The 24,687-nt window shown below is 41.9% G+C and overlaps 1 protein-coding gene across 1 annotated transcript in view; it reads left to right on the top strand.

Moving 5' to 3' along the window:
* LOC146662979 (caveolae-associated protein 1-like) overlaps positions 1-19,967 on the top strand; it is a 39,541-nt gene extending 19,574 nt beyond the window's left edge. Inside the window, exon 2 of the mRNA XM_085415546.1 lies at positions 17,023-19,967. Coding sequence (XP_085271672.1) covers positions 17,023-17,901 — 879 coding nt within the window. The 3' untranslated portion in view covers positions 17,902-19,967. The remainder of the gene's footprint in view (positions 1-17,022) is intronic.
* The last annotated feature ends 4,720 nt before the right edge of the window (positions 19,968-24,687 follow it).

The following is a 24,687-nucleotide window of genomic DNA, read 5'->3' as shown; positions in this document are numbered from 1 at the left end:
AGGACATACTGCGAGCTTTACAAAAATCAGAGGGCTCAAAAACACAAAGGTTGCTAGCAACTGGTGAATGATCCGACACCGAGGTGCCTCGCTGTATAGTGTCTCTAGAGTCCAAACACACAGTGGTGGAGTTATCCGTTTCAGGAAACACAATGGCGGGCAAAACAGAGTTACTCACAGTGGTGGAAAAGTCATGAAGTCCGGGTCCAGAAAACTTGGGCTGAGAGTGTGACGCACAGTCACTCTCACCCAGGGATGAAAACTGCTCCACTGCTCGGGAACGCCGGCGACGTGAACGTCGTTTTCTCCGGGAAGGGGGAGGAGACGAGCCGGACCGCGAATCCTCCAGCGGACCAGGCTGAACGTCCTCCGACTCTTCACACCGGAGAGGCAGCTCCGGGCGGATGCTTACGGTGGAAACGAGGAAGTCCCGGATGTGGGGGTGCAGCGCGCCGAACAGCCACGGGAGTCCGGACACCATCCGCTGTAGACGGACGGCTACGACCTCCCGGTGTTCGTCTCCTGGCAGCACTTCCCACTCCTGACAGTGATATTCCACCGTGTAGATTAAATCCTCCCGGAGCTCAGCGGAGGGGTTGTGAGTTGCTGGGTCCATGTCGTGGTCGCGTTCTTCTGTCATGGATCGCTGTGTGGCAGGCAGGAGGAGGACCCAAAATGCAAAACTCACAGACATGGGGATGAACTCAAAAATTACAGCTTTAATGCTGGAGAGGCAGAACGTAGGAAATACGAAACTAAACTGGGAAAACTAAATACAAAGCTCGCCAAGAAACACAGGGAGGAACACACACAACATGAGGGAGAACGCGACGCCGAACAGAGGGAGACGCAGACAGAAATACACAGAGGGTTAACGAGGAAAGTGGGAACACACGGGGAACACAGCTGACACAGATAACCATAACGAGACAGGGCGGGGTGAACATAACACTGACGGGAGACGGGCAGAGTCAAACAGGAAGTACAGAGGTTCAGACAGGAGGAGAGAGAGCACGGGGAAAACAGACATAACGGGCTGGGGAAACATGGAATAAAACATAAGGAGAGACGAGGGCTCACAGATACACAGAGGGGCACACAGGGGGTAAAAGCCACGAAGGGAAAACACACAGGGAACAACATAACAGGGCAACTCAGGAAACAGAACCTAAACAGGGAACTAAATACAAAAATACAAGAGAACTAAGAATACTGGGCCAACACGGCCCAGGACCATGACAGCTTTATGGAAACTGTCGGGCTCTGAAGTCCCACATAGGCTTAGAGACGCACTGTGGGCCTTTAAGAAACGTACAAAATGACATAAAAGAGACACATCTGACCAAAGCAGCAAATGCATTTGAATGACGATTGTGTGTTATTTGTCTTTATTTAATTAATTAATTAATGAATTAATTAATTAATGTGTATGTGTTAGTCCCCATAGGGAAATAGTTCCTCTGCATTTAACACATTCACCCAGTGAAGCAGTGGGCAGTCACCAATGCAGCGCCCAGGGAACAGTGTGTAGGGACGGTACCTTGCTCGTCACAGATTGGCTTATTATTTCAAAACCAGACAAGAACATTAAACAAATACAGAAATATGCTCACATTTCACAATTATACTTGAAGGTGGCTTTCATGCAATTCTAATCACTTCAGTTATTAAAATAATGAGTTAAATTGTATTTGTTAAGGAGCTGTGAGGTGAAGAGCCTACAGGGAAAATCCTGAAAATCTGCAAACCCAACATGAGCAGCACAAACAGAACCGCTCGTTATGACTAAACTTGCAGAACGTTTTAGTTTATAGCATTTTTAAAATCATCATCATCATATCCAGTACATGATGGTGCATGAAACAAGCACTTATGTATCAGGAGTCTCTATTAATAACTACATGGTAACGACCAGCTGAGTATGATGGTGAGAGACGCCAGAGATTTGATCACCGTCTTTGTTCTCTGCTGCATTTAGTCTATCCGGTCGTTAAGTCTGACGTCACTAGCTGTGTCTGGGTCTAAACTCCGCTGCAGGTCCATATATCAAACGATCACTATGGCATTACTGAGAGTTGAAAAACTGTCTAAAGTCTTTCATCTTTAATAAAATGATCAGCGTTCTGCTCTACCAGGTGTAACAATTGAGTTTAACATCCAGGCATCCATGAAAACGGAATTTATGACATTTAACGGAGTTAGAAGTTAGCAGGAAGTTAGCTCGCTAGCTTCTATCTAAATACAATATAGCATGTCCTGACTGCGGGGTTTTAGAAACAGATTCAAACGTACAGCTCTGTTATCACTTCCAGCATAAATGAAGATTAAATAGAAGAAAATACAAAACATTAAACATGTTAACAACACAAAAGCCATATTAAACGCAGACTACTTTAGACCCGGAAGTAGGATTCGTCACGTCATCACTTAACGACCGGATAGGAAGACAAGACTTCAGTGATCTGGGCAATATTCACAATAAAGCTGAATGCTAGTGGGACGTTATGTGTTCAAAGTATGTGAACAACCTATATGAGAACAAAGCAAATTTAAGACAAGTGCAGTGGACACAGCAGGAGCTGCCTTGTAAGAAGGCACCAGACATAAAGAAAAACCAAACAAAGCACAGCTATTACACTTAATGTTCACTTAAACCACATTCAGCTACATTTACCTTTCAGCACAGCCCTTTACCTGCCTTACATCTGCACTTACAAACTGTTTATTTGATCTAATATGAACATGTGACTGATGAAAGCCAAAGACTATGAAAATTAATCAGAAATAGAATAACTTGGCCAACAACTGGCACATAATATTTGTTCAGTTGCTCTGGAGCTGTTATGCCAATCTGACTCATTGCACAGTGATCCCCGTCTGACCACGTGGTACCTCAGGGAGGTACTACACTTTGGAAAGGACAGAGAGAAAGAAAAGAAAAGAAAAAAGGGAATTTGGAAAAGAAGGCTGGTGCTGCGCTCCAGTGCAACTCTAGGCCTGGTGACTCATCCCTCTTCTCCCTCAGGGACCTGCGGCATGCCTTCACTTTATATAGCAATCTGTATTTCTCTCTCTTTGGTCCCATGTCTCTGATTAAAGGGGATGAGTGGAAAACAGGAGGAGGAGTTTTATGCTCTTTCTGAACATCACTTTTTCCCATGGCATTCAATAAGAAATACACACACACACACACACACACACACACACACACACACACACACACACACACACACACACACACACACACACACACACACACACACACACAGTCTAATAGGGTGTTCATTAACATTAGACTGATGTGTGCATATTGTTACATTCAATAGAAAAAGATATCAAGCGGTTCATGGAAACTATCTGTTACAGCATGTTAACTTAGAAATAACACCTCACTCTTTTCTAAATGATGAACGCTGATTTATAAATGTTTTATGAAACTGCAAATATTTGATGTCTCGTGTTAAATGAGCTTTGAGCTGCGTGCACAGAAACATTTCTCCTGCAGAGAAAATACAGTTTTTTACAGACGCTAGGACACATGTCTCAATACTTAGGTCACTTTTGCAAAACTCTTCACACAATCCTCCTAACTGACTGTCAGCTTGGCAAAGCAGTTCATTCCACATTCAAAATGCACTACAACTACCAAAACACTTCATTCAGGTCTCAAATAAACTCATTCTTCCAGAACACTAGCAAAGGTTGACAGCCGACAAACACACTTTGTCACCCACAAAACAATGACCTAAAAAACACTAACAACATGTAGCATTACACAGTGTTTTCTTGTGTAAAACAAGGACACATCTCTGTTTATAATTTCAATATATGTTACTGGAATGAATCAGACATCATGCAGAATTCGTTAATATTTGTTTATGTATTTTTATTTTTTTGCACTAAGTAATCCCAAAATAGAAAGTCAAAGTCAAAAGTCAAAGTCAACTTTATTTGTCGATTCTGCCACATGTACAGGACATACAGAGAATAGAAATTGCGTTACTCTCAATCCCTAGATAAATAGCAAATGAACATTTAAATATATTTAAATATAAAAGTGATTAAAAATGCAAGTAAAATAATTAAAAAGTAAAAATTTAAATAAATAAAATTTTACATATAACAGAAAGCTATACAATATACAATATAATGGGTAAGTGACATTGAGTGTAAACCAGGCAGAGTAGTGCAATTAGGCAAATAGTGCAAATGGAGATTTAGTAATGTACGGTAAGAGAAAGTGTAACAACAAAGTCTTATGAGTCTTATACAAGAATTTGTATACACACCATCCACTGATACACATACAATAGTAATGCTATTCTACTCCATTTCTGGCTGGGTCCATGTTTACATCACAAAAAAACCTATTCAGCAGTTGTCTCCTTTTGTAATGAAATTGAAGGAGTAACATCTGTGCAGATGTTCATCTACAATGAGAATCAGCTGTGGCTGGTTAAACTGCATTTTTAGATTGGAAATATGTTTCAATAAAATATTGCTGTTGGATTTTGCTGTCTTATTCAGTTTTGCATTGTGTTATTGTTTTGGCCATAAGTTTAACAGTTTTGAAAACAGTATGTAAGCACATGCAAAATGTCCTGTACGTACAAAGATTTTTGGCAGTTGTTGTGTCTGAGTGAGAAGATAATTCATGAAATTTGAGAGATGTAGTCATTGAATGCATTTTGTGCCAAAACAATGATAACTGGTCCTCAGTTTAGCCCACATAGACTTCTGTTGTGCTCACTGTGTGAGGAGTTTTGCAAACATGACCTAAGTATTGAGAAATGTGTCCTAGCATCTGTAAAAAACTGTAACACGAGACATCAAATATTTGCAGTTTCATAAAACATTTATAAATCAGCGTTCATCATTTAGAAAAGAGTGAGGTGTTATTTCTAAGTTAACATGCTGTAACAGATAGTTTCCATGAACCGCTTGATATCTTTTTCTATTGAATGTAACAATATGCACACATCAGTCTAATGTTAATGAACACCCTATTAGACTGTGTGTGTGTGTGTGTGTGTGTGTGTGTGTGTGTGTGTGTGTGTGTGTGTGTGTGTGCTGCTGAGATCAGCTGGCTAATGCTCTGTGCTGTCAGCAGAATTGTTTTTGTTTAATGATGAGTGTGCACGATGACTCCTGTGCCACGGTCCATCTCAGTGCAGCTCTTTGGTCAAGCATTTTCCTTTGTCATGCTTTTCCATGTGACTTTAACTGGTCTGATTTCCTTTTTCTAGGACACACTGTTAAATCCAAAAATCCAAAAATTGTTGGGTTTCCTGGGTGTAGCCAGCGGGGTCCATGGTAGCCATGGCAGCAATAACAATGCCCGAACAACTACCTCAGCCAAGTATCTGCCAAATGTGTGTGTGTGAGCTTCCTGCTGCAAACTGGATACAGTTACAACATTATATCCTTGGAGATAAATCTGTGCATGTGCACTTCATGACACTATTGTTGCGTCGTAGTTTGCGATGACAACAAAAATCATTCTGGAAGCAAAGATTTCCAGTTTCACCACCAAAGTGCTGAATTGAAGTTGTGTTTCCATGGTAACAGGGACGAGGCTGACTGGAACTATAATGTTTCCAGATAAAAGCAAAACAATGTTTACTAGTCAGGAGCCGTAATTTGTGTGTGTGTGTGGTGGGGGGCGGGGTAGGAGCACCATGGAAGCTTTCCACTCTCACACAGCAACCACTCATCAGGCTGATGCAGAGCGAGAGGAATCCGGCAATAACACACCCTTCTCTGTTTCTGTTTTCCTGTTTAAACTCTAACCACCGAGAGTTCCCCTACTGCTGTGGAAAAGCATGTGTGTGTGTGTACCTGTGTGAGCAGCATGCATACTCTACTGTACTAAGCTCTAGGAGTCCACATTCCATTACACACACACACACACACATTCAGGGGATTTTCCAGTAAATCCAGGAAAAAGGGGAATCCTCGTGATACAACTGCTGATGCAAAGAGTAACTGAGGGCAGGCTGAGAAGCAAGCGAGGACACTGTGTGTGTCTGAGTGTTTTCTGGGGGACTGACATTTAAAGAACAACTCACAAGCCAACTGTCATGGAAATATACATTTTGTCTTGCTACTTTTTCAGATCACATGTTTAAGAGGAGCCATTAAACAGAAATGATTTTTGTCAACCTTCTAAAGTCGAGAATTGAAACGTTAACCTCATAACACCTGTGGCTCATGGCTATACTCACAATAGGTTTGACCAAGTCTAAGCATGGAAACAGTCATGGAACACTGTGGAGCTTTAATGCAGTGCTTAAAACTCAGTGCATAGTTCTGTGCAGCAGGACCAGCAGCTTCAGCCTCGTGAGTTAGTTCATGTTTTGAGGTTACAAAAATGTTCAGTTGTTTCATGGTAACTTCTACTGTAGTACTAACCTGCTCTGGAGGATGAGATGTTCAAGAAAAGAGATCAACTTATACAGAACCAGCACCTGTGACCTATCAGTCCTCAGGAAAATAGCAACTCAGATAGCAGGAGGATCAGTTTATACAGACTGTCTCCATACAAGCAGACACCTTCCCACCACACCTCAGACGATTTGCACTGACATGGCAACAGTGAATGACTTTAAGCAGATTGAAGCTACTAGGAGTGAAATAATGTGAAGTGGCAACATGAAGTCGGGGGAGCCGAGATAAACCAAGCCAAGCGACTGGAGCAGCCAACGAGCCCGAACACTGTTGACCTGTTGGTGAATATGTTAGATACATTTACAGTTTTTTACAGACGCTAGGACACATTTCTCAATACTTAGGTCACGTTTGCAAAACTCCTCACACAGTGAGCACAACAGAAGTCTATGTGGGCTAAACTGAGGACCAGTTATCATTGTTTTGGCACAAAATGCATTCAATGACTACATCTCTCAAATTTCATGAATTATCTTCTCACTCAGACACAACAACTGCTAAAAATCTTTGTACGTACAGGACATTTTGCATGTGCTTACATACTGTTTTCAAAACTGTTAAACTTATGGCCAAAACAATAACACAATGCAAAACTGAATAAGACAGCAAAATCCAACAGCAATATTTTATTGAAACATATTTCCAATCTAAAAATGCAGTTTAACCAGCCACAGCTGATTCTCATTGTAGATGAACATCTGCACAGATGTTACTCCTTCAATTTCATTACAAAAGGAGACAACTGCTGAATAGGTTTTTTTGTGATGTAAACATGGACCCAGCCAGAAATGGAGTAGAATAGCATTACTATTGTATGTGTATCAGTGGATGGTGTGTATACAAATTCTTGTATAAGACTCATAAGACTTTGTTGTTACACTTTCTCTTACCGTACATTACTAAATCTCCATTTGCACTATTTGCCTAATTGCACTACTCTGCCTGGTTTACACTCAATGTCACTTACCCATTATTAGAAATGGGAAATATAACAGAAAGCTATATTGTATAGCTTTCTGTTATATGTAAAATTTTATTTATTTAAATTTTTACTTTTTAATTATTTTACTTGCATTTTTACAGTTTTTTACAGTCGCTAACAAGCGTTTGTCCAAACAGTTGTCACATTTGCAAAACTCTAAACACAATTAGCACAGCATCGGTCTGTTGTGGCCATACCAGTCACACATTTCATGTCGTGTTCACCCAATATGCAGTCAGTGAACACATTTCCACAATGCTTACATTTTCTTAACAGACAAGCTATACCTCCCAGCAAAATCATGAACTGTTTTTGTAGTATCTACGAATGTTAACACACAACATCCCACAATAGCAAAAACAATATCCCAAACCTTAGATACAGTATAAAAACCTCTGCTTCTGCAATGATATGTCGGTGGATCCGACATACCAGGCGGTTTTATCCCAGGTGCATCGACTTGGATAACATCAGATGTGATGTTGATGAAAACATGTGGCCTAACCCTGAAGATCGCAGAGATTAGATGCAAATCTTTTGCCTTTTTATAGCCCCCCTCCCCCTCCCCCCCTTTTTATCTTGGCTTTTTGCTGTTGTTTTTTTGTTCAGAATGCTCTTGTGTGTTTCATGGATATTTTGTTCACTGTAAGCAATACTGTAAAACTTTCTCTGTCCTATCATACCGTGTTTCTACTGTACCTCCTGTGGTAAACAGTAAAGAAACAAAAACTTGTTTGCTTTTTACTGGAATGCTTTTGAATGTGAACATTACTGTACATGTGGACATACAGTTACCAACCAAGACATTTCTGGTGTCAATATGGTGGATTGCATGTTTCGCATGCAAATACCTGTGAAACTGAAACATAAATGTCTATGCAGTTTTTGTAATGTCAATAATAGCCAGTATTTTGAAACCTGGTGTACTTTGATTGACTGCATGTACCTTGTGAAGTGAAAACAAGTGTTATTCTTTGACAGACTAATTTCATTTTGAGTCAGATTTATAGTGTTTTTGTACAGTTAGTGTGTGCAGAGAAAGATGTGTTCTAATTTTGAAATGAGGAGTTAGTATATATTTAACAAAGTGTATTTTTGGGAAGGATATTATCCATTTGGCCAATTGTGTTTTGTAGGTGTGGGTCTGTGTTAAGAGTTTAGAAAAGGTATCTGAAGTATGGGTAGGCGCTTGTTAGCGACTGTAAAAAACTGTAATCACTTTTATATTTAAATATATTTAAATGTTCATTTGCTATTTATCTAGGGATTGAGAGTAACGCCATTTCTATTCTCTGTATGTCCTGTACATGTGGCAGAATCGACAAATAAAGTTGACTTTGACTTTTGACTTTGACTTTCTATTTTGGGATTACTTAGTGCAAAAAAATAAAAATACATAAACAAATATTAACGAATTCTGCATGATGTCTGATTCATTCCAGTAACATATATTGAAATTATAAACAGAGATGTGTCCTTGTTTTACACAAGAAAACACTGTGTAATGCTACATGTTGTTAGTGTTTTTTAGGTCATTGTTTTGTGGGTGACAAAGTGTGTTTGTCGGCTGTCAACCTTTGCTAGTGTTCTGGAAGAATGAGTTTATTTGAGACCTGAATGAAGTGTTTTGGTAGTTGTAGTGCATTTTGAATGTGGAATGAACTGCTTTGCCAAGCTGACAGTCAGTTAGGAGGATTGTGTGAAGAGTTTTGCAAAAGTGACCTAAGTATTGAGACATGTGTCCTAGCGTCTGTAAAAAACTGTAGTGCAGACACACACACACACACACACACACACACACACACACACACACACACACACACACACACACACACACACACACACACACACACACACACACACACACACACACACAAGCCTCTTAGTGAGGACCTTCATTGACATAATGTTTTCGGTAGCTTCTTACCCTAACCTAACCATAACCTAATTGTAATCCTGACACAAGTATAGTAGAATGCAGATTTTGGTCCTCACAAAGATAGCTAGACAGGAACACACACTCACACACACACACTCACACTCACACACACACTCACACTCACACACTCTCACACACACTCACACACACACACACACACTGAGAGGTTGCCAATCCTTACGTACCTCATTGGTCTATTTTCCGTGACTCTGAGTGTGCTTTCCTGTCTTTGGCACAGCATCCTCACGGAGAACAATGTCCCATTAAATTAGCAGAGTCAGGAAGTCAACACACCAAGGTGACTGCCTGAACTTCCTCCTGCGCTCTTTCCATGTACTTTAGACACACACACACACACACACGCAAGCACGCACGCACGCGCACGCGCACGCGCACACGCGCACGCACACACACACACACACACACACACACACACACACACACACACACACACACACACACACACATCTTTACCAAACTGATAGACTGACTTTGGGCTCCTTAAAGACAAGACAATCATTGACATCTCATTTTAAGCAGAACACTAACACTAAGTTATTGCCACAACTATTTTTATATTCTCTATAGTCCATCCATGCATCCACTTTCTTGTACTCATCTAAAACTAAACTGACTCTGTGATTCTCTGTGGTCTAAGACAACATGCAGCATCTCCATGAGAAGCCTTTCAGTGATCATGTGACAGAAAACAAAGCAACCAATGAGCAAAGAAGTCGCTTCAGTCTCCAGATCCTCCAAAACTCTGTTTTCCAGTTTTCTGAACTATTTATTTTGGATAACAGAAATATTTTTATAGAATAAAAAACTGGTGTGTGAACCGTCCATCACAAAAAAGTATTTAAGTCAACATTATAATCTTATTGAAGTAGCTCAATAGTGCACAGGTTGTATATTCAAATATATTTAAGGTACAATTTTTAATGACACTTTCTCAGGGAAGCACAGTGGCACAGTGGGACTGTTGCTCCACAACAAGAGGGTCCTGAGTTCAATTCCACCATCAGGCCGGGGTCTGATGGGGTCTTTCTGTGTGGAGTTTGCATGTTCTCCCCGTGAGTTCCCTCCGGGTACTCCAGCTTCCTCCCACAGTCCAAAGACATGCAGTTTGGGGGGGATTAATCCAAATTGCCCATAGGTGGGAGTGAATGGGTGTCTGTCCCTGTGTGTAACAGACTGGCGACCTGTCCAGGGTGTACCCCGCCTCTCGCCCTATGACAGCTGGGATAGGCTCCCGCGACCCTGAGAAGGATAGGCGGAAGCGAAAGGATGGATTTTCAAATCATATACGAGATTTCATTGGCTTATAATTATTGATTTATTGATGTGTATATCTCTTCCATGTTGATAATTGTCATTACTTGTATATCGCTCTGTGCAGTTAGATCTATAATGAATTTGCAGAACAAAAAAAATCTTTAGAAGAATTTGTTTGTAAAAATTAGTGCTGCTGTCCTGTGATGGCTCAGATGGTGTCCTAGCCAAAGCAAAATACCTTCTCTGCCGGCTGAAAGGATCCTGATGTTTATTTGTACGCAGGGCCGTTGCTAGCCATTTGGGTGCCCTAAGCACAAATGCTTTATGGTGCCCCCCCCCCCCCCCCCCGCCACTGAAAAAAAAAAAAAAAAACATTAATACTTTTGAATTTCTCAGTGGAATTTGTTTAATTAAATAACAACAAACATGACAGTTAAACAAATAAATAAGGTTAAAGGAGGTTAAAAATACTGTTACAAATAAATACTGAAACAAAAATTGAACATTGGAACAAGAACAAAGAGCCTGGCAATAATGTGTAATTTTTTTTATAAAAAAATAATATATATAATATAATAGTATTATTATTAATATATTTACAAATAGTTTCACAATAGAATTTAAATAAGAAACTTAAATAAGAAAAATAAGAATTTGAACACAAAAGCCACATTCCTTAAGTAACTATGTTAAACATTTTTACAATTCGTTGTCAGAGTATGCCCTAGACTCTAGGGCATACTCTGACAACCAGAAAATGCAGGCGTGGTGTGCCTCTCTAGGGCCTAGAGAGGCACACGCCTGCATTTTCTGGTTGCAAAATCAGCTATAAGGTCATCATATGATAGCTTCTGAGCCACGTCACCATTGATGCTGATAACAGCCAGACCACTTAAACGTTCCTGCCCCATTGATGAACGCAGGTACGTTTTAATGAGTTTGAGCTTTGAAAAGCTTCGCTCAGCAGAGGCAACTGTGACAGGCAGGGTCAGTGCAATACGCAGAGCAATCCACAGATTGGGATATACCTCTTGAAGCTGATTGTCATGTAAAAATGACAGCATTTCCAAAGCAGACGTCTGTGGTGGCAGCTGAGGAAGGTTGATGATTTCCTGCATCATCTCAGGTCCATCAATGTCAGCTACTCCCTTATCTGTCAGTGTCTTCTGTACTTCAGTGCAGTGTTTTTTTAAATCCTCCTTGGACATCCCATTCACTTTGCTGAAATCAAGCAGCACTCCATATTTCTCCTTCACTTGATTCATGGTCTCAAACCTCTCCTGTAGGGAGATTAAAGCAGAGTCCACAACACAATTGAAAAATGTGACCTCAAGCTTTTTAAGGGCATCATGGAGGGGCTCATCAACAGCTTCATATGCAAACTGCCTTTTTGTGCTCCTGAGCCTTTTCTCCTTCAACTGTGGTTCTATGTTCAGGGCCTCACAGAGTTCTTTGGCAGCTGACACAGCCTCATCAAACCCAGACTGTCTGTATTTAGAGAGGTTACTTTTGGCAGTGTCAATGAGCCTGACAGCAACATCGAGCTGCATGGAGCTGGACTGTAGTAACTTGTTCACCTGGTTTGTGATTGTAAGAAGTTCACACCACACGATGGAGCAAATCAAAAATCGAAATGAGGCTACTTCCTCAGCAAGCACTTGAGCCTCCACCTTTGCGACTGCATCACTTACAGCTTCTCTGGCCTCCAGGAGAGCATCCCTCACTTCTTTTGTCTGACTCCGGACAGCAGTTACACTTTGAAGCCTGCTTTCCCATCTAACGTCACTCCAAGATTTAAGTGTCAATTTCACATGTTTTGTTAAAATGGCCCATCGCTGGGTGGCACTGGAAAAGAAATTGAACAACTTCTGCAAATACCCAAAGTAGCCAGTTGCATCTGGAGAGGACTTGGCAGCATCAGCTATGACCAGATTCATCGTGTGAGCTCCACAAGGCACAAACAATGCTCTCGGGTTTAATTGTAGCAGTCTGGCCTGAACACCTTGCTTCTTCCCCTTCATGTTGGCCCCATTGTCATAGGCCTGTCCTCGACAGTTTTCAAATGGAATGCCAAGCTCCTTCAACTTGTCAAGGACAACATTGGACAGGTTAAGGCCAGTTGTTTGCTCCACATTTATATAGCCAAGAAAGTATTCTTTAATATCTGGTTGTGCTTGGAAACAAACAATGCGTACTATGACTGACATTTGTTCAGTGTGACTCACATCTGGAGTACAGTCAAGAATGATGGAGAAGTATTTTGCCAACTGGATTTGCTTCACAATGGCGCGGAATGTTTCTGAAGAGATAATCTGAATTAGTTCGTTCTGTGTCTCAGGGCTGAGGTAATGTGTGTGGGAACCTTCATCTTTTATGTTGGCCAAGTGATTTGCCATTACAAGGTCATATGTTGCCATAAGCTCTACTTCCTTCAAGAAGTTGCCATTGTCCGGCTCATAAAGACAGTCAGAAGAGCCCCTAAAAGACAAATTTCTGGAAGCCAGTGAGAGAGTTATTGAGAGTAATCGTTTGAGAATCTCTCGCCACTTTTTCCTTTCTGCCTCTAGTAAGGTCAACTCCTGTTGATCTATTGCCATGCTTTTCTTTAGCCGTGTGTCCAGTTCTCTCCACTTAAGCATGCACTGTATGTGGTCTTGGCTACACTCATGACCCCTCAAACGGATGTTGATGTTCGACCAGTCACTGAAGCCCTCTGTACTCAGCTTTATATCCTTCACACTGAAAAGCTTACATGCAAAGCAGAACACAGCATTGTTCTGCGGTGAGTACACTAACCAGCTCCGGTGAACCTTTTCTCCATTGGGAAGAATTTTGAACTTAAGGCTAGTGTGAAATGCTCTTCCATCAGGCCCCTTTGGAAAATTAAAATCAGAGCTGACATTAAAAGGACCTCTCCGCACAATTTCAACACGATCAGCATCTACAATGTGAGCTGGCCAAAGAGCAGGATCGGTTGAAGGGGGCACACATGTCTCCACAGTGTCACTTTCTGATAGTCTCTCAGTGACAGGACTCTCAGTGGTACTTGTGTATGGAACTGTACCTGAACTGGTGGTTGATGGTTCTTGTTCTTCTTGGCTAGGGATTGTTGCAGGGTCTACAATGGCTGGTGGTTGATGTCCAGGGATGGCACTACTACTGGATGGTTCATCCTGTCCTTGAGATCCTCCTTGAACATATTTAAGCATTGACCCTGCATACAAGAGAAAATATTCAGGGATTTTACAGAAATACAATTTTGAATCTACAGTAGGCCTACGAAAGATTGCATTATAAGACTAATAAATTAAGTAAGTCACTGGTACATTTAAAAATTACTAACTATATTTTACATGTATAGATTTTCATAATGGCAAATGGCAATATAAACATGCTGTACATAATTTGATATAAATGCGCAAGTAGGAAATCTATATTACTGGAAGATATAGGTTTCATATTACAGTTTCACCAACAGATGTCGCCCTTGATCTATGAACCTAAAGAAAGACGAGAACTATTTATGTGTTCAGACGTCAATGGCATAAATAAGATATGCGTCTTTATAGATATCCTGAAATGCAGCAACATACAAAGTAATCTTGTCTAATCTGATAATAATACTTGACTGCATCACTGACCTATCCCAAAGTTAAGGTTAATCAGTAGCATGCATGACGTTAGCCGGCTAGCAACCTGAGGAGGGAAATGCTAGTCTCACGAATCACGATAACGTTAGCAATCGTGAGTCACGATTGCTAACGTTATCTGAAAACCGTCAATTGAGTGACCATGATGAGTTGCTTTTAGTAGTCCATTCTATATTCATATCCACAACGTAAACAAACTACCCAACATCAATCATTTGCAACATTTGTTAACACAGTATGAACACTGCTAACAGGAGCTATCACAGAGTTGACGGACATGAGCGTGCAAGCAAGGGCTACAATAATGAACTTTTTTTATTATTATTATTTAAACATTGCCTTACCGGCAAGCGACGCCTGAGTTTCATCACGCTTCCTCTTCTTCTTTCTTTTCTCCGCTCCCGACTCCTGTTGCCGTTTCGAGGCCATGTTCAAACAGGTGTTTACCAATTATAGAACAGACCACTGGGAGTGGGGGGGCACCAGGAGGAGACTGGAGACAGGGCACAAAGCAGATTCACCCCTTTTCTCGGGAAAATTGTTTTATGTTGCTTTTGTATTGTTTAACCATATTAATGCATATGATATTTATAGTATTAATATGGTTTACTTTTTTTTTTTACGACCCTGATTTTTTTGGTGCCCTACCGGCCATTTGGTGCCCTACGCAGTGTGCGTTATGTGCGTTTGCGGAGCTACGGCACTGTTTGTACGTCATTTCTTTAGAGGATTTAAAAATATTCTGATTCTGATAGATAAAATATGTAAAAATGTCATTACAAAGATATGTGGAATGACCCTTTTTTACTTAAGCACCTATTTGTGCTGTTGATGTATGTGATGAATATGGGTGCAAACGGCAAAAGAAGCATGTTGGTTTGTATAAAACAAAAGCCCATCCTGGAATCTGGAATACCAAATCTACTGTTTACTGGGACATGCAAATTATTTCTGGAATAATAAATGGTGTGGTGTCATTGGAAGGAAGTGTACCTGGGAGTATTTTAAGTGTGGAGAGATCCAGGCTCGAGGTTTAACCTTTCTTAAGTGATTTTCAGCACCCACTGCATTGTCCTTGACTTCAATATAAGACACAATGAATTGTAACTAGGCAGGTATTTTCCAGCACCCCCGCCCGGCAGGAAAGCCAAAATCCTTCATCTAAGGTCAAGTTTACCCAAGATACTGCAGCACAATACCTCAATAAAACCACGAGAACAGAACACAATGGATGCAGACCCCCCCCCCTCCTCTACATGCTCACACTTAGCTCTCAGTGCTACCTTCCAGCTAAGACTTTGATGCTATCATCTTCCTGCGGACCAGATGGTTTTCCACGACTCTTAGAATCATCCCATGTGTGCAATTAGTCGTTTCATACGACAGCAGAAAAGCATCTCCACTTTCCTCACCTGACCATCCCCCATCCCTGCTAGTCCTTTGTCCCGGCCCCACCGAGTTCCTGTTTTGACAATAAAGGCAGTGTAAGGGGAGACAAACACACAATACATACAGCAAGTACTACATTCAGTACACAAGGTACATGTCTGGAGCCCAGTTGGATTCAAAGTTGCCGTGATGGAAAGAGGAAGACCCCCGCCCTCTCTTCCATCCCTGCATTTGCAGGCCAGAGTGCTGAATTTATGAGAAAAGAGAAAGATAGGCTCCCTTGGCTGGAATGTTATTGAGAAAGGGAAGATATGGTGGGTGGAAGATGGAACAGAGAGGGGAATGAATGACTATGGAGGCGAGCGTGAAGTGTTTCTATACAGGAATGCTTTACAGGGCGGGCCAGGGTCAGGCGAGGCAGGTCACACATACAAAATATTCCAAACAAGTAAAGTTCGGAAACTGCAAAGCTCACCAGATGCAGAGTGATAGGACCGCTATTCCAGAATGTCGCCTCCAGACAGTGTGCTAGAAGTCACGAGGTAATAAAAACCACAATGGTTCATCTCAGAAGCAAATGAGTGCAGAAATAAGAATCCCACTACCTCTCCTGCTGAGAGGTCCCGTCTCTGGAGGACGATGATACAGAGTTTCCAGGTTAACACGACATGACAGAGAATGAGAGCATGCAGCAGCCTGCAGAGACAAACATGGTTCAACCACAAAACTTTAAATGTCCCGGAGCACTCTCCTCCCCTCCGCATGTGTGTTAAGCACATCTTAATGATGTCAGCAGAAGGGTCAGAGTAGCTTTGTGCGCACACTGTAATTATGTTGTTTGCCCCTTTTGTCACAGCTGACATCCCACACAAACGTTTTCCTTTCATTCCTCTGAGACAGCTTCATGTCTTTACTCAGAATCGTCTCTGTTTATGATGGCCTCTAATGGCTGCACTGTGTGGAAAACCTGAAGTGAGTCACACGGCTTGGCTTGGTTAGCCTGTGAGTACTTGCACACATCGACAGAAAGAGGAACAATGCACAAACACACATAAAGCACTTCATGATAGCAGAGACATACCACTCCTTTTACCAATACTCCTATCCTAAAGCTAAAATTTGAATTGTGACTTCACCACATTAATCAGTCTTTTAATCCTGTATGAATCTGGATACACCAACCAGCAGAACCACAACGCTGCTCTGGACTGTGATATGTAACAAGACACACTATCAGCCTTAAAATGTGATAATATGTCAGTAATGTGTTTAGCTACAGTACGTTAACAAAACCTCTATCAGAAGAAATAATGTCATGATTTATGCTCTTTTCTCCACAGGATGAAGTGAAAGTTCCCTCGAAACTCAGCATTTCAAAATCCATGAAGGTTTCCGAGTCTGTGTCGGGAAGCAGAGGAGGCAGTCTGCTCGAGCTCAAAGAAGCTGTGGAAGAGCCCGGAGAAGAGGGAGAAGAAGGAGAAAAGGCAGACAAGCCTCATGTGGACCTCTCATCGGACGAAGAGGGTTTGGAGATCGAGGAGGCCATGGAGGAGACTCGTGCCGAACGCATCAAGCGCAGCAGCCTGCAGCGTGTACAAAACCTGAAAACTGTTTTCTCAAAGGAGAAGATGGATAAGACCAGAGCAAAGACCAAAGAGAACCTGGAGAAGACCAGACAAAAAACCAAGGAGAACCTTGAGAAGACCAAGCAGAAGACAAAGGAGAACCTGGAAAAGACAAGGCAAAGAACCAAGGAGAATTTAGAAAAGACCAAGCAGAAGACCAAGGAAAACCTGGAGAAGACCCGCCACAACATTGAGAAGAAGATGGGAAAACTCGGGACACGCATGAGCGTCAACCCTGAGCGCAAGCAGAAGATGAAGACATCCAGCGACAAGATGAAGAAAGCCTTCACACCAGACCATGTGGTTTATGCCCGGTCCAAGACCGCCGTGTACAAAGTGCCCCCCTTCACCTTCCACGTCAAAAAGATTCGCGAGGGTGCTGTTGAAGTGGTTCAAGGCACTGAGATGGTCGAGGTGTCACAGGATCCCGAGCCCTTCAGTGAAGTGGACGCGGAGGCTGAGGAAGGAGGGGTGGAGGTGGAGATGGAAATGATGAATGGAGGTGGTGATGAGGAAGAGGCTGATGAGGATGAAGAGGAGGACAGCCACGATGCTTTGCAGGAGCACGAAGACAGAGACAGAGATAGCGATTAAAGATATAAAGCAGATGCTAACAAGATCATTGTTAGCATTAAGATTAAGATACCACAGAAAATTATGAGGCTAATTACAACCTGGGTATCATTATTATTATTATTATTTTGATTTTGGCCATGATTCCTGCCAATTAAGACAACATTGTGTTCACAAAAATGCTTTCTGGGAACATGTAATTCTCAGATTATCCGACAGGTGGTGCCCAAGACAATAATTCAGCCTAAAAAAAGTGAGCATTCAAACAGATTGTAATCATTCTCTGCAGCAAAACAGAACAATTATAAACACAACCAAACTAAGTCAGAGCTTTTGCAGGAGGCCGGTGATGTCTTTAACTGACCTTTGGCTCTGTTTGCATCTCACCTACATGTCTGCCTGCTTCAAAGCTCCACTGGCCCTGATTGTTCTGCACTCACAGTCAGAGTCAGTCTTTGTGTTAGGATTTTTAAAAGTAGCACCTGAGAACAGAGAGGAAACCCTGGAGCTATAACCATGAAGAGTGCTAACACATTTGGCTTTTCAGCTCTATAAGGTGATCATCTACAGAGGCCCCTCCCCCAAAAGGTCCTTTTTATGGACCACGTGCTAAAGGCTGCGCTGTTATTAAGACTACAACAAGTTATATTTTTTCCTTTATTTGATTACACATTATGGCTTAAGAATCACTATCCAAAGGAATATGTGACATTCCTCTCAGATTTCCAAAGGTGGAGATGATCATGAGCAAAGACCAGGATAAAGGGGAGAAGATGAAAGTTTGTTGTGAGCAGGGCTGAATTATTCTTAGAAAGTGTCCCTTTTTCCTTTGTCTGACTCACAGCTGGAGAAATGTTTGTTTAAAGGATGTCGGGCTGCAGATTCCCGACTGATAAATGATAAATTCACAGAGTAAATATTCACGCTTATCCAGAAATATCAAGTATCACACATGCTATGCTATTCCTTCCACCGTCTCTACTTACTAATGTTATAGTATTCTGCTTAATTTACTCTTTACTTAGAAGCACAATGATGTCTGTTACCAAGTTATTGTTGAGTATTTGTGTATTTGTATGTGATCACATTTTATATCAGGCTAATGTTCTTACTGCTGACAGACTGTAGTAGACTCGCTGTGTCTTTGTTGTTTTTACAGAACATTGTACGGCCATTTCTCCCAAAGAACAACCGTTATGAAAATGAAGGTAGTTAGGTCCATTACATTTCTTTGAGTGATCTTCTCCTGTGTTGAAAAAAGTCTTCTGTCATTTTTTATTGTTTTTTTTTGTTCAAAAGACCGTCTGATATGAGTTGGGTAAAGAAGCTGCCACAAGGACCAACGCATCCTCAGCTTTTACAATCACTGTGTGCTCTCTGGAGCTTTTATGTGACTGCTGCAGACTGACACTGACCCCTAGTGTCTGGTCATTTCATCATATTTTCCTCTACACGTGTGTTCACCAATAAAACCAACAGCTCTTTTTAAAAGTCAAGAATTTATGTTGATTTGCATTTGAATGTTCTGCTCTGACTGCATCTCTGTAGCTCATTCATCATATATTTCTACAGGTGTTCTGTGGTAAGGGCAGGGGGCGTGGCCAGAAGCCAGAAGGCTACAAATACATGACAAATGATTCTAAGAGAGCTTCATGTAACTGTTCCCAAAGGTTTCTGCAGTGTTTGTCAAAGCTTAGTTCCCAGAGTCATCACCATTTGCTGTTCATCTTTGTATATAATGTGAATCCCAGCCAGTGCGCTGCTGCCTGCGCTTCTTCCACATTTACATGTCAAACAATTGTGATGTTTGCACAGCTTGCAACAAATGACATTTATATGTAAGGACGGCTGAAATATTTTAGCATTGTCGATGTGCAGCTGAGACCTTTGGTGATTTGATGCTCAAACCACCAAAAGGGGGAAACAATGCCATGTCTGTGAGAGCAGTAACAACATGCAGCTGCACTGAAGCCTGTGCCAATGGAACAAATGTTCTTTACACTTAACCGTTTGCTTGCTTTTGTTTCCTTTGTAATGTTACTTTGCTTAACCACTAATGATTTCATTAAAATGCTATTTGGTTCACAGCTTCTTTGTCTTTATTGAACATTTTCTGCTGCTCTTGTATTTAAAAACGACTAAAACATTGATATTACAGAATTTGAAATGCAAAGGCATTTATTCATATATATTATATATATATTATATCCTGTGTGTGAAAACTTTGCACAATAAATTAGGACATTTGTTTGGTCAGTGACGTCTTTGTTGGGAGATGCTTCTTAGCCTGTTAATTTCCCCTTAAATGGCGCGTCACTGAAGGGAGAATGCATTCGTGAGTTGAGCAGCAGAGGTGAGGATGTCGGTTGTGCCTATGAAAAACTAACTTGCCAAATCTGCCAAAACAGAACATACATAAAAAGGCACATTTTTCTTTATACATGTACAATGACAATAAAGGTCTTTTCTATTCTGTTCTATTTTTCTGCTACTGGCTCTTGTTTGGTGTCGTTTATTGGATTGAAAGATTGAAGTCTGAGGATTTAACAGTTTATTCATTAAACAAACAGAAGCATGTCAAAGGAACCATCAACAGCTGCAACATACTCAAAAATAATCTGTTCTACTTCACTGAATGGGTTTTATTATGCCACCATATTTCCATCTAAAACATTAAAAAATTGTTATGTGAACATGACAAACGTTCACTGGTTACATTTTACAGAGTTCAGCTATTTAGCTCCAGTAAATCCAACAAGATTGATGTTAAATTAGCGCAATAAAATACTTCAGAGCAACATTTTACATAACATTTTCTTTCTTGTATCAAATTTTATGTACTTTGTGTAACAAGTAGTGTTATTGTTAAATGAACTTATAGACAGAAGATATTACAAATATCAACATTGTAGTTTCAATTAGATTCGTTTACTCAAATAACAAAATTGACCACCGATGAATGACGTCAGAGTTAACAGCATCCAACATTATTGTTATAACTAGTTCTTCCCCTTTTATCTTTCAACCTGTTGGTCTTTTATACTAAACTTTCTTCAGCTGTTGTCTACATTCCACAGAATTACTTGAGCATCACTTTGTGCTGAGGATGTCTGACACTGTCACAGTTGTACAGACGAATACAGATGTTGGTAAAGCAAAACACACACAACAAAATCACAACAAAAGTCACCTCAAGGCGCTTCATAGATACAGAGAAAAACCCAACAATCATATGACCCCCTATGAGCAAGCACTTTGGCGACAGTGGGAAGGAAAAACTCCCTTTTAACAGGAAGAAACCTCGAACAGAACCAGGCTCAGGGAGGGGTGGGGCCATCTGCTGTGATTGGTTGGGGTGAGACAAGGAAGACAGGATAAAGACATGCTGTGGAAGAGAGACTATGGCTGTGTCCCAATTCAGGGTCTGCACGCTTGAAGTATGCATTTCAAGTGCGGGTACGTCACCGCCACGCGACGACGGCTGTCCCAATTCGAAGTGTACTTCAAATGCATACTCCAAATGCGCCGTCGATTTCTCCAAATATCAAACGTGGTCCGGTGCACACTTCGTGGTCCCATATATCCCACAATTCATAGCGCGGCGGTGGGTGTGGATAATTTTGCCGCAAAATACGGCAGAAGGGAGCGGCCGAAGAGGTTTTTTTTTTCCCCCAAACTTTATTGAACTTATAAAGCGAACAGTCAGTCATTCCAGTTCGGTTTGTACAGTAGACATACAAGGGAAATAAGAGTAACAATATACAGTACAATGAAATAAGAAGGATAAATAAATAAAGGAGAAAAAAAGAAAAAAAAGGGGGGGAATGTGACAGACTTCATAACAACTTTGTACTTGAAAGTGTCATGGTCCTGGGCCATGTTGGCCCAGTATTCTTAGTTTCTTGTATTTCGTTCCTTATTTAGGCCATGTTTCCTGAGTTGTCCTGTTTTGTTGTTCCCTAAGTGTTTTCCCTTCGTGACTCTTACCCCCTGTGTGCCCCTCTGTGTATTTATGAGCCCTCGTCTCTCTTTGTGTTTGTTCCATGTTTCCCCTGCCCATTATGTCTATGTTCTTCCTGTGCTCTCTCTCTCCCCTCCTGTCTGAACCCCCGTGTACTTCCTATTTTATTTTGTGATTCCCGCACCTGTATACGTCATGTTATGTTCACCCCGCCCTGTCTCGTTATGATTATCAGTGTCACCTGTGTTCCCCGTGTGCTCCCACTTCCCTCGTTAACCCTCTGTGTATTTATGTCTGCGTCTCCCTCAGTTCTGTGTCGCGTTCCCCCTCATGCTGCGTGGATTTCCCTGTGTCTCTCTGCTTTATGGTTCCCAGTTTAAGTTTTGTATTTCCTGTGATCTGCCTTCCAGCATTAAAGCTGTGATTTTGGGTTTATCCCCTGAGTCCGTGAGTTTGCATTTTGGGTCCTCATCCTGCCTGCCACACAGCGAGCCATGACAGAAGAACGTGACCACGACATGGACCCAGCAGCTCACAACCCCTCCGCGGACCTCCGGGAAGATCTGATCTACACGGTGGAATATCACTGTCAGGAGTGGGCGACGCTGCCAGGAGGCGAATACCGGGAGACCGTAGCCGTTCGTCTACAGCGGATGGTGTCCGGACCAAGGTTATTATCGTTAACGAAAACTAACGAAATAACGAAAACTAGAAGTGAAAAAACATTTTCGTTAACTGAAATAAAAAAAAAAAAAGGAAAACTAACTAAAACTGTAATGAGTGTTCACAAAACTAACTAAAATTAACTGAATTTATAGCAAAAATGTGTTTAGTTTCATTGATGTGTGCGTGTCATACAAGAGTCAAGGGTGAAAATGAAATTTAGTTTCCAGATTTTTTTCTTGCTGTCTCATTATGCCAGCAGGTGGCCAGTACGTTAGTCGAGTCGTCTGTGTTGCTCCGTCCACGCGCAGAATCATGTCAGGAGAAAGCGCCAGAGTCCAATTTGGGATTACTTTGAATATGACTGTGCTTTGGATAAAGCAAGTGTCTTGTAGTGGAAAGAGACAAATTATGAGGAACATTTTTAAAGGGAAAAAAATCCCACAAACCTTAAAGTGCACTTGAAAAGCTCACACAAGAAGGCTAACCTAGCTTACCTTGAGAAGGTTAGGGAGCACACTCAACCCTCATCCCCAGAAACAGAAGCTAACCCCAGGTAAGGCAGCGTGATGCATCCCGAGACAACAGGACGGGGACATCTACATAACTGTGTGAGTCAATTGCCTTCAAAAAGTTTATCAATTCACTTGAACCAAAATTACGAACACCCGGTGCTGCAAGAGCTAATAGTCTCATTGGGGCCAAGATATACATTTTATAGTTGCCTGGTATCAATGGTTGTTCATCTGTCTTTATTTATTTATTTATTTAAAGAACCCATAGGTGGGAATGTGAGTTGTCTGTCTCTGCGTGTTAGCCCTGCGAGAGACAGGCGACCTGTCCAGGGTGCAGGGTATGGTAGCTGGAATAGCAACATACCCAAGGATAAGCAGAAGAGAATGACTGATATGATGAAACTGGGATTTTGTTACACTTAATTATTGCAAACACAAACTATAACTGAAACTAATCAAAACTAAACTGAAACTAAGGATTTTCAAAAAATCTAAACTAAACTAGCAAACAATTGGTAAAAACTAATTAAAACTGATATAAAATTGAAAATCTGAAGTCAAAACTAAATAAAAATAAAAACTAATGAAAATTGCAAAACTATTAAAACCCTGGTCCGGACTCCCGTGGCTGTTCGGCGCGCTGCGCCCCCACATCCGGGACTTTCTCGTTTCCACTGTGGGCATCCGCCCGGGGCAGCTGTTCCAGCATGAAGAGCCGGAAACGGTCAGAATCGGAACTATGAGGCTCACCACCGTTACACTGTCTGTTCACGTTTCGCTTCCACATCTTCGCCACCGCCTGACTACACTACGCGGAGCACGGAGATGCCAGAGGCAAGTGACTTCAGTGAAGAGGAGCGGCAGCAGGTGTTACGGGCGTATCGGGAGGACGAGCTCCGTCGGAAGCCCTGGCTCAGTTCCGAGGAGGAGCTCTCGTCAGCTGCCCCACCTCAGACCAACCGCCCACCCTCGTCTCCTGCTTCCTGCCTGGTACGGATGTGGTCGGAGGGCGAGGAGCCGGTCGCCACGGAAGGCCAGGCTTTGCCCACGGCCGCTCCAAAGAGAAAGCGGCGTTCCCGCCGCCGTCGCACACCGCCACGGCCTGTTTCGCCCTCCACTGAGCAACACAAGGAAGCTGTGGGGGGCATGGACGTTGACCTCGAGGAGCAGCAGCGCGCCGCATGCGCGCAACTGGAGGAAGAGCTACGGGAGGAGCCATGGCTCGCTCCTGACTACGGAAAGGTTTTTCGCGTTTTCCTATTTTACTTTGTGATTCCCGCACCTGTATACGTCATGTTATGTTCACCCCGCCCTGTCTCGTTATGATTATTAGTGTCACCTGTGTTCCCCATGTGCTCCCACTTCCCTCGTTAACCCTCTGTGTATTTATGTCTGCGTCTCCCTCAGTTCTGTGTCACGTTCCCCCTCATGCTGCGTGGATTTCCCTGTGTCTCTCTGCGAGTGTTAGTTTATGGTTCTGTTAAGGTTCACATAATTGAGGAAGGAGAGTACAAACAACCAGGTCCAGAAGATCTTGGTCAAACAATTGATTTTAATGAATACACGCGTGGGAAGACAGGAATTAATCTTCGACTTAATCAAAGCATATACAGATTTTTATAGCATCAGGGTTTGAATTAATGACGCCCCTTCATACGTCATAGACAG

Source organism: Rhamphochromis longiceps, linkage group LG8 (genome assembly GCF_057381845.1).
Source record: "Rhamphochromis longiceps isolate RC_006_pf linkage group LG8, R_longiceps_female_GT1.1, whole genome shotgun sequence".
NCBI classification, from domain to species: domain Eukaryota; kingdom Metazoa; phylum Chordata; class Actinopteri; order Cichliformes; family Cichlidae; genus Rhamphochromis; species Rhamphochromis longiceps.
Note: the sequence above shows the minus strand (reverse complement) of the source record. Positions and strands in the feature narration are given on the sequence as shown.